General features: G+C 31.8%; 1 protein-coding gene across 16 annotated transcripts in view; it reads right to left on the bottom strand.

Annotated features, from left to right (window-relative positions):
• Window positions 1-85: 85 nt before the first annotated feature.
• LOC122854288 (ankyrin-3-like) overlaps window positions 86-11803 on the bottom strand; it is a 47861-nt gene continuing 36143 nt past the window's right edge. For 14 of the 16 annotated variants that reach the window (XM_044154785.1, XM_044154784.1, XM_044154797.1 and 11 more), the window contains 3 exons: window positions 11546-11617; window positions 730-808; window positions 86-643 (listed from right to left, as the gene is read on the bottom strand). In XM_044154785.1, coding sequence (XP_044010720.1) covers window positions 505-643; window positions 730-808; window positions 11546-11617 — 290 coding nt within the window. In that variant the 3' untranslated portion in view covers window positions 86-504. Of the gene's footprint in view, window positions 644-729; window positions 809-2093; window positions 2281-11545; window positions 11618-11803 lie in introns of those variants that run through there. The other 2 variants (XM_044154786.1, XM_044154798.1) reach the window with 1 other exon arrangement.

The following is an 11803-nucleotide window of genomic DNA, read 5'->3' as shown; positions in this document are numbered from 1 at the left end:
GTTAGCTAGTCAAACTAGCATAAATAAATTATTGCTTGAAAATTTTAATTTAAACAAAAAAAACAAGCCAATTGTTTTATCTCTCATTTATAATAAATTATTTTATAAATAGGTTTTTTTTTTTCGATGAAGAATGAAATTAAATACGGAAGCCTAGGCCACAATTATGCAGTTTTACCATAATTTTATCCAGTTGCGGATTATCAGGTACCACTGCATTAATAACATGCAATTTATTTTAAAAAAATAAAAAAATGTCGATATTTGATTTTTATTTAAATAGTTAATATTTTTTTTTTTTTTTGTTTATTTTTTTCTTTGTAAAGAAGAATAATTAAACTGAATAAATTATTTTTCATGTATGAAATTTTTACGGAAATTTTATCTTGGCTTGCCAAGTCGATTTAAATAATATAATATAAATTTTTTTTTTTAATTTTTTTATAATTTTTTCATATTTAATTCGTTGATGAATTTATTTTAAATTAATTTTTTTAATTCGATTTACTGGCCTCTTCTTTCTTCGGTCATAAATTGATCCATTATTTTTTGCATTGATTCACGAAGCTCATCAGATCCACCTGTGGTACCACCTGTTACTGATGAAGATGATGATGTCACTGTTTTAACTGTCTTTGTTATTCTAAAAAAGCAATTATATTAGTAATTAAATTACAACAATTAAATGTGAATTTAATATGATTTTTTTGTTTTTTAAATTTGAATTACCTTTCGTTTGTTTCTGGATCAATTTCAGTTGTCGTTGTCTCAACATAGGATGGCTCGCTGTGTTGCAAAAAGTCAGATTCTATATGAAATAAAAAAATAAATAATTAAATAAATTCAAAACAAGTCAACAAATGATAAAATAATGAAGAAAAAAAAATTCTTTTTTTATAATTTTTCATTTTATCATAGCTGTTTATAAATTACTTTTTTATATTGCATTTAAATTTTTAATTTTCTCATTTGCAAATATTTTATTACGCAGTTTACTTTTAATTATTATTTTTTTTTTTATCTCAAATTTTACGTCATGCCCAAACAGGGAAATATACTAAGCACATAATTTTTAATTAAAATGAAAAATATATAAATAATTTAAAAAAAAAATAAATTAATAATTGCTTTTAAATATTTTTGTAATTAATTTCATAAAAAAATATAATAAAAATTGAATATTCATAAAAAAAAAATGATTTTATATAATTGTTTAATTAATTAGTAATGTTAAACGAATAATAATTCAAACATTATAATTATTATCTCAAAAAAAAAACTTGTTTTTTAAATTATTAATTGCCTCAAATTAAATAGCTTCAATTTTCATAGAAAAATAAATTAAATATACAATAGAAAAAAGTACATTTGACATAAAATATATTTGCATAATTAAAAAAAAACAATTTGTTAATTAAAAAAAATAAATAAATACCTAGATAAATAAATGTTGTAAAATGATTAATTTTAAATGACAATATTGGTCCCTCTACACTTTAGCTTTATCTTGACATGTTTAACAATTTATTTAAAAATATAATATTAAAGGAACTACCAAGGAACAAGTGTAAATAAATAATAAAATTAATTACTCATTATCAAATTAATTATAATAAATTAAATTAACAAAATTAAATAACAGAACAATATATTCATCTTAAAAATTACTTAATATCGTGCAAAGCATTTGTGTTGACTAATTTAAAAAAAAATAAATAAAACTATTATCTACAATAATTTATTTATAAAATCTACTAAATGCATCATGCATTGTGTGTTTGTGTGTGTAATAGTAATCTAAAGTGACTACACGTGCAACATACTGGCTAATAATTATTGGGATAATTAAAAAAATGAAAAAAAAATTGGAATAAAAAAGCTTGCAATTTCTTGATAATAAAATATCACTTTGTACTTATGTAAAAATTAAAAAATATATATAATTTGTTTGTTTTAAATGTAACAATTACCTGACAATAATTTTATTATATTTTATTTAAAATTGAAATAATCATCACCTAATCAATCATGAATATTCTGATGATAATTTATTAAAAAATATTTTAAATAAGAAAATATAATAATGATCGTACCCATTTTTTTTAGGATCATTACTTGACAGGATATGTTTTTGTGAATGGGACTCCATTGCAAGATAAACTCCTAAAAGTCCAATAATAACAGCGATGACACTCAATATCCATATTGTCTTGATTGTATAACATCTAGTCTTCTTCCTTATTCCGGTATTATCATCCAATTCAACGTTATTGATTGCTGCTATTTTTATACGTAAATACTCATAATACCATAAACCGATTTATCAATTTTTTTTAATTTAATTAATTATGAATGCTCAATGAGCCAAAAAAAAAATCCCAATGAACCAAAGTTAAAAAATAAACAACAAACCTGAATAACTGAATGAATTTTTCTTTACTTAAAATGACAATTGATGATTAAAAAAAAAAAGCTCCAATTCATATTTTAATAACAACAATTAAATGATAAAAAAATAATTAACTAGTAATAAAAAAAAAAAACCCGAGCAGCTTTTGATAAATTATCGTAGAAAAAAAAAAACCAAATTAAAAGAAGCATAGAAAGACTTTGCAAACTTTGTTGTTCCATTTTTTTTTTACTTCGTATTTTCATTAAATTAATTATGAAAATAATTAACCGGAATTGTTCTTTAAATACGTGCACCTTATTTGATAATTATAAAATTAAACCCAAAGCATCAAAGACAATATAAACATTTAATAAACACACACAGACACACACACTGGAAAATATTCATTTGGGAAAATAAGCCATAAGCGAATTTTTAAATTGCATCGTAAAAAAAAAAATATCCATCGCAAATTGGTGAGGATGTTGAAGGCTTTTAAATAAGGACAATAAGGAATTTGATTATTTTTAATCAGCAGGATATTAAACATCGCTTACTTAGAAGATTTTTTTTTTTTTTTTTTGCTTTTTTTTGATTTTTTATTTGTGGTACCTTGGTCGTCTTCCATAGGTGATAATTCAGCACCTTCATGTAGTGCAACATCTGATCCACTTGAACTTCCAAGTGTTCTTCTTTTACTGAGTGATCGTCTTGTTGGTCTTGGTGATAAATCACTGTCTGAATCACTTGGTAATTCTTGTCTTGAATCACTATTTTTAGTAAAACTTGCTTCAGCAATTGAACCTGGTGATGTGTCTTGTGAAAATTGTGTATTATCCCAACTTTCTTGATCATCACGTGATTTACCAGATGAATCCCATGATGTTTTTGTTACAATTGTTTTCATAGTACATGTTGCATTATCATCAATTGATTTTATTGATGTTAATGATGTTGTCATTGATTTTTTTGTTACCACATCTGTAATATCTGGTAAATTAAAATTATCACAATCATCAGTTATAATTTTTTTTACTATCATTTGATTATCCTTGTTGTTATTATTAATTATTTCTTTTGACAATGAAGATGGAATATTTTTTGTATCTTTTATATTCTTTATTGTATTTTGTTTTTGATCATTTAATTTTATTGGTATTTTACTTTTTTGATTTGACTCATCAATACTGTGACGAGACTCGCTCGTCTACCTTAAATTAAAATTATATTTATTTTTCTTGAATATTTTTTCTTTATTATTATTATTGTACGGTTGACCAGGGACGCTTTTATTATTCTTATTTTTGTGAGTAAAGAGGGGAATAACCGGTTTGTACACTAGTAATATCCCCTCTAGTACTACCGTTCCCACCGTGAGCCCTACTATGATTTTGACTGGTCAATTTGAGTAACTCCATTGAGATTGGTCCATATCAGTCATAGTGGGAATAAAATTGGAAAGGGTAGAATCACAGCTATTTAAGCTGTGGCACAGCTCACACAAGACAGATTCCCTTGCCTACAGCGGCAGTGAGTCCAGGTTCTCTGGTGAGCCATCCCAGAACCTCGGACAACCCCTCCCTTGCCCCCTTGGAATTGGAGTCATCCATACCATAGTCTTAGGAAGCGGAGCCATCCCTTCCACCAAGGTCTAGGAGCAGGAGTCATCCATCCTAAGATTCCCCTTTATCTTGGTCATTGTCAGTATCGTGTAGTTCTTTTGCCTCCCTTTGTTAGTAAGCGTACTTGGTCAATCATTTATTGTGTTGTATTTGGATATTTGATAAACTTTCGTATTTAATTATTAAATAAACTTGGTTAATGTTGAGTACATTAATTATCGTTTTGTTGAGTGATTTATTTTCCCATTGTTTTATTATTTCAGTGACGTAATTTTAATATTCTTTGCCCGTCCCTCTCTCCACAAACCAGCATACTAAGCGACCCAGGCAAACCCCTCAACTTAATTTTAGAATTATATTTTCAGGAACGGATCAGCATCATTGGACTCATTGGATTATTGGATTTTCGTGATTTCTGTGATTTTTGTGATTTCTGTGATTATTTGGCTATTTGGTATTTGGTATTTGGTATTTGGTATTTGGTATTTGGTATTTGGTATTTGGTTATTTGGCTATTTGGTTATTTGGTTAGTTTTAGTGACGTTTTTAGGTAAATTTTAGCGTCGTAGAATAAAATTTTCCGTCCCCCCTATTTTGTCTGTAACATTAGTTGATCCGCGTCCCGAGCAAAAATTTTAAAATTGAGTGAGAAGGTAATGTCACGTTACAAAATGGCGCCCAAACAGGGACCTGAATATTAAATTCAGGTTCTAAATCAAACCCTTTCTTTAGTGTGTTTTAAGTTTAAGAAGAAAAATAATAAAAAAAAAAAAAAAGAAAAGAAAAAAACAACGTGTCCAGCCCAGGTTCATCGGCGAGTCATCCCGGAACCATGTTAATTAAAGTGAGCATAAAGGATTCAGTGCAGGATTATCAGTGGAATTATAAGAGTAATAATGTGATTGTGAAGGGAAACTGTGAAAAAAAAAAAAGGATAACTACGCGCTACGTCCTGGTGCATTCTTATGGTCACAGATTGAAGGTAAGATAAACGGATTTAGTTTTCCCACGCGGTGACAAGGAAAAAAAAATGTGTATACAGATATTCCTCCGCCGGGTTTACTCTGTATCTTACTCTACCTTCATCTATCCCCACTATTATAAAACTTATTTATTGTACTCCCACCCGTTTACCGTAATCTTAAAAGCTTATTCTTACTTCCCCTCTTTTAGAAAAAAAAAATAAAATTCTTCCTCCCACCTATTTATTGCTACTATAAAATTTATCTCTGATACTCCCACCCATCTACTGTTATTTTAACATCCCCACTATACAGTAAAATGTATTTACAATATCCCCACCTATTTCCAGTAACTTTAGGTTCAGTGGCGAGTCATCCCGAAGCCATGGGTTACTGTAATAAGTAGCGGCCCTCCGGTAAAATAATAAATCCCATTTATTCAAGACTAATTATGTTACGACAAATTAAATTTTGTTGTAATAATTAGTCAGCCCACCGGAGAAATATATAATTCCCATTTACTCCAGATTAACTATGTTACGACAAATTAGATTTTGTTGTAATAATTAGTCGGCCCTCCGAGGGAAAAAAAAAAAGGGAATTCCCATTCGACTAATTATGTTGCGATAGATTAATTTCTATTGTAATAATTAGTCGGCCCTCCGTAAGTAAAATCATAAACCCCATTTATACCAGGCTAATTATGTTATAGTAGATTAAATTTATTGTAATGATTAGTCGGTCCTCCGATAAATCAAATACCCCACAATCCCAAGACTGATTATGTTATGATAAATTAAATTCTATTGTAATAATTAGTCGGCCTCCGGTAAAATAATAAACCCATTTATCCAAGACTAATTATGTTACGACAAATTAATTTTTGTTGTAATAATTAGTCAGCCACCGGAAAATAAATAAATCCTATTTTATTCCAGACTGATTATGTTACGAAGAATTAAATTCTGTTGTAATAATCAGTCAGCCCACCGGAGAAAAATATAAATCCCATTTATTCCAGATTAATTATGTTATAGTAGATTAAATTCTGCTGTAATAATTAGTCGGCCCTCCGGAGAAATGTAATTCCCATTTAAATTTTGACTAATTATGTTATAGTAGAAATTCTGCTGTAATAATTAGTCGGCCCACCGGAGAAATACAATTCCCACATAAACTAGACTAATTATGTTATAGTAGATTGAATTCTATTGTAATAATCAGTCAGCCCTCCGGAGAAATGTAATTCCCATTTAAATTTTGACTAATTATGTTATAGTAGATTAAATTCTGCTGTAATAATTAGTCGGCCCTCCGGAGAAATGTAATTCCCATTTAAATTTTGACTAATTATGATATAGATTAAATTCTCATGATAATTAGTCGGCCCTCCAGATAAATAAAATTCCCCTTAATCCCAGGACTGATTATGTTACGATAAATTAGATTTTGTTGTAATAATCAGTCGGCCCACCGAAGAAATAATATATCCCATTTATACCAGACTGATTATGTTATAATAAATTATTTTTATTGTAGTAATTAGCCAGCCCTCCGGAAAACAAAATTCCCCTTAATCCCAGACTATTATGTTTGTGATAAGAAAAATTTTATTGTATAATTAATGCCTAAATGGAAAAGTACAAACCCATTTAAAATATTTATTCTAACCAGGTTATGATGGATTAATTTCTTTTTGTAATAATTAGACGGCCCTCCGAAAAATAAATATTCCCATTTATTCCAGACTAATTATGTTATAATGAATTAATTTTCATTGTAATAATTAGTTTGCCCTCCGGTGAAATAAATAATAATTCCCATTTATTCAAGACTATCTATGTTACGATAAATTAAATTTTTTGTAATAATTAGTCGGCCCACCGGAAAATTTCTATCCCCTTAATCCCAAGACTAATTATGTTATAATAAATTAAATTTTATTGTAATAATTAGTCGGCCCTCCGAAAAAAATAAATAATTTCATTTATTCCAGACTAATTATGTTATAGTAGATTAAAATCTATTGTAATAATTAGTCAGCCCTCCGGAAAAATATAATTCCCACTTTATTCGATTAATTATGTTATAATAAATTAAGTTTTCATTGTACTAATTAGTCGGTCCACTGGAGGAAAATAATATCCCATTCGTTCTACGACTGATTACGTTGCGTTGAATCAATTTTTATTGTAATAATTAGTCAGCCCACCGGAGAAAAAGTAATTCCCGTTTATTCCACGGCTAATCATGTTGCGATAAATTAAGTTTTGTTGTAATGATTAGCCAGCCCACCGGAAAAATTCATTCCCATTTACCATGCGACTAAATATTATTGTGATGAATTAATTTTTATTGTAATAATTAGTCAGCCTACCGGAAAATTCAATTTCCATTTAATTTTACGACTAATTATGCACCATGAATCATCGAAAAATTTGTTGGAAGGAGTGGGAGTCATCCACTTCCACAGATTCCCCTCTTTTCCCGAGTATGAAGTAGGCTGTCATCCCCACTTGTGGCCAGAATTTCCCCACCCTCGAAATTGCCCCCTATTCACTATATAGGCCGATCCAAGGCTTCAGAACATTCAGTAGCTAATCACGCGCGTACCTGCTAAGTCGTAAGATTACTAAGTCTCGGAATATTGTATGTGCAGTGCAGTATTTAAAGGATTTTTCTGATTATATTTTATTTCGCAGTCGGTCTTTCCATTTTCTTTTGCGTCAATTAAATTGCCCTAATCCCACATTCGCCACTTACGATCCTTACCGTTGCTATTATGGGTGACGAGGAGACATCCTCACCCCCTGGACCATCAGGCACCATACCTAAGCGTAGAGGGCGGAAACCCAAGGCCCAGTCAGTTGATCTTGAAGTTGAAGAGACCCCAGTGGATTCGACTAGTGAAGGAGACTTCCCTCTTAAGAGAAACACCCGCGGTCGTAAGAAAATAACCGGGAACCCCCCTGTTAACATTTTCGTATCAGATCCTTCACCAGAGGATCTCGGAGCTACATCCAGACCATCTGGTGAAGACCGTGTTCCTACCCCACCTTCTCAGAACGCAGTCCCAGTTATCGACCAAGAGTCGTCCTCTTTAGTCACGCAGCCCCCCCAAAAGACTTCTACCAAACCACCCTCGGAACCAGTTACCAAAGACCCTGCTGTTTTTCGCAGTACAATTGGGTCTAGGTACCTGGCCACCCACAAGAAAATTGACCCATTTTCTTCAACCCCTAGCCCTGCAAACGATCACGAGCTTCACGCCGGCCGTGGTTATCGTAGTGATTGCCGCTTATGCGCAACCGAGCGATTTAACAATATATTGCGTACTCGGTATGCAGGTTTAGACGACGATGCCCCAAACCATGAGCCTGCCTCACCCGCTCGTGCCAATCCACCTCAGGGAGGATCAAACCTCAACCCACCCGTGCATAATGAACCCCGTTATCCGGCACCTAGACGCGTAATTATACCTCCAGCTGAGGACCTTCACATCTTAGAGACCAACACCCACAATCGCAGCATGCCTAATTTGTTAAGGATCTTGGGAAGCTGGAAGTTGTCTTATTCAGGCCACCCTGGAGAGGACGTGGAAGAATTTCTGTATCGGGTGGAACAGGCAAGGTTGTGCACAGGGGCGAGTGATCGCGCACTGTTGCTAACCATGTCTTTCTGTATGAAAGGCCCAGCGTTAACCTGGTATATGACCCACGAAACCAAGTTCGATTCATGGTTAGCCGCGAAGGCTGCTCTTCGTGCCAGTTTTTCCGACCCGGATTATCAACGTGCATTACGTGAAGAAATCGACAAGCGCGTACAAGGGCCAAACGAATTAGTTCGAAATTTTATTTCATGTATGCGTGGTTTATTCCAAAGAACGGATCCCCCCTGGTCAGAATCGGAGCGTGTACACTACACTATCCGCAACTTGTTGCCCACCTTCCAGCGCCGAATTTCAGCCCGTCATTCCCCAACCCTGTACGAGGTGGAATTAGAGGCGATTCGACAAGAAAAGATTACACAATCTGCCCAATCACGTCGTCTACCACCTCGTCCAGATCAGTCGTTATGTCCCGGTTTCGCCTGCCCCCTAACCCGTTCACCTGCTCCCTCTGATCCTTTTCAAGATGTCCTAAGTTATCTAGTGATTGAGGAGCCATCCTGTCCAGATAATGAAGGATACGGTTTCTCTTATGAGGGTTAGTGATTGACAACACCATAGACGTTTTATTCCCCCAAGTTAACCCACCGACTATTGACACTCCAATTTATAACTTCAATTGGGCAACATCCTGGCTGTCATTTTAATGATTGCTCGGATTGCCTTAGGCATTTTATCTTTTTGTTGTCATAAACCAGGTGCAACGGTACAACAACAGAAGCCAGAAGCCGATAGGAGTCCGCAGAAGGGAGCCCGAAAAGAAGAGGAGGGAAAATTAAGGAGGATGCTGTGACGAGACTCGCTCGTCTACCTTAAATTAAAATTATATTTATTTTTCTTGAATATTTTTTCTTTATTATTATTATTGTACGGTTGACCAGGGACGCTTTTATTATTCTTATTTTTGTGAGTAAAGAGGGGAATAACCGGTTTGTACACTAATAATATCCCCTCTAGTACTACCGTTCCCACCGTGTGCCCTACTATGATTTTGACTGGTCAATTTGAGTAACTTCATTGAGATTGGTCCATATCAGTCATAGTGGGAATAAAATTGGAAAGGGTAGAATCACAGCTATTTAAGCTGTGGCACAGCACACACAAGACAGATTCCCTTGCCTACAGCGGCAGTGAGTCCAGGTTCTCTGGTGAGCCATCCCAGAACCTCGGACAACCCCTCCCTTGCCCCCTTGGAATTGGAGTCATCCATACCATAGTCTTAGGAAGCGGAGCCATCCCTTCCACCAAGGTCTAGGAGCAGGAGTCATCCATCCTAAGATTCCCCTTTTTCAGTATCATATGCCTCTTTGTTAGTAATTACTTGATCATTTATTGTGTTGTATTTGGATATTTGATAAACTTTCGTATTTAATTATTAAATAAACTTGGTTAATTTTGAGTACATTAATTATCGTTTTGTTGAGTGATTTATTTTCCCATTGTTTTATTATTTCAGTGACGTAATTTTAATATTCTTTACCCGTCCCTCTCTCCACAAACCAGCATACTAAGCGACCCAGGCAAACCCCTCAACTTAATTTTAGAATTATATTTTCAGGAACGGATCAGCATCATTGGACTCATTGGATTATTGGATTTTCGTGATTTCTGTGATTTTTGTGATTTCTGTGATTATTTGGCCATTTGGTATTTGGTATTTGGTATTTGGTATTTGGTATTTGGTATTTGGTATTTGGTTATTTGGCTATTTGGTTATTTGGTTAGTTTTAGTGACGTTTTTAGGTAAATTTTAGCGTCGTAGAATAAAATTTTCCGTCCCCCCTATTTTGTCTGTAACATTAGTTGATCCGCGTCCCGAGTAAAAATTTTAAAATTGAGTGAGAAGGTAATGTCACGTTACAATACTTGAACTTGTTAATTTTGTTAATTTTGGTATTTTTGTTGTTGTTGTTTCAGCTATTTTTATTCCTTGACTTCCTTCTAAATTTAAATTTAACTCATTCTTGTTGACAATTTTTAATTGATGTTGAGTGACAGCCACAGCAACAGGTTGATTTGATGCAACAGATGATGAATCATGCTTGTCTAATGTTCCATCAATCTCAGCTGTATCCAAAAGGACATGGATAATAACAGGAACAAGAAAAAGGGCATAAAGCACATTGATAACACACTTAATTTAATTTTAAACTCACTATAGGATTGCTGTAAATATTTCATTATTCATAATACATTTTTTTTATTTCACCTTATTATTAAAATAACAAAATAATATTGCTCTGTATTTATTTATATTTTTTTTCTAATTATTATCATCATCACTTAATTAATTCTATATATTTTTTTTTTTTTTTTTGTAAAATTTATTAATTATCAAAATGTCAAATCATCTGCTATTTACAAAAAATAATTTAGTAGGAAAATAGGATAATAATTAGCATTCATCAAATTAATTTGTATTAGTGATTAGGATTTTTTTTTTTAAATTTAATTTTTATGTTTTAGTCAATAGCACTATTAGTATGTAATTATTATTTATGTACCGAGTTAAAAAAACACTTTACTAAATTTACATAAACAAAAATTAATTAGCTATTAATTTAAAAAAATGATTTATGTATTTTTATAAAAAAGAAAATATTCAGTAAAGTGTTTTTGTGAATTATTAATTAACCATGTGTGGGTTTAAAGCGTCAGCAAGTGCCAACTAAGATAAAGCTAAATATAACCGAGGGTACCAGGAAAAAATTTGAAAAAACAATTTTTGATTGAACAAAGAAAAAAAAAAAAAAATGATTGACTGAAATGAGCAGATGATATTTATTTTTTTTCTTTTGATTTTGATGAATTTATGATATTGTTTTTATTTTTTTTTTTTTAAACTATTAATTTCTAACTGTATTATAATTTAATGATTGATGAAATTATGAGATAATTTTACCTGTTTTATTTCCATCAACGAATGCCTGATCAGCAAGTACTTGTGCTCTTTTAGCTGCTTCCTCAGTAACATCTGTAAAAACCCACCGAAAAAAACAATCAACATATTAGTATTGTCTATTATTATTTTTAACATACATTTAAAGCAGTGATAATTATTAAACAATGGTGATTAGAATGATAATGGTGATCATTATGATATTCCCTCGCACAGTTTTTTTTTTTTCTTGTTTTTATATTCATTTTTTTTCAACTCTTG

The sequence above is a fragment of the Aphidius gifuensis genome, linkage group LG4 (genome assembly GCF_014905175.1).
Source record: "Aphidius gifuensis isolate YNYX2018 linkage group LG4, ASM1490517v1, whole genome shotgun sequence".
Classification (NCBI taxonomy): Eukaryota; Metazoa; Arthropoda; class Insecta; order Hymenoptera; family Braconidae; genus Aphidius; species Aphidius gifuensis.
Note: the sequence above shows the minus strand (reverse complement) of the source record. Positions and strands in the feature narration are given on the sequence as shown.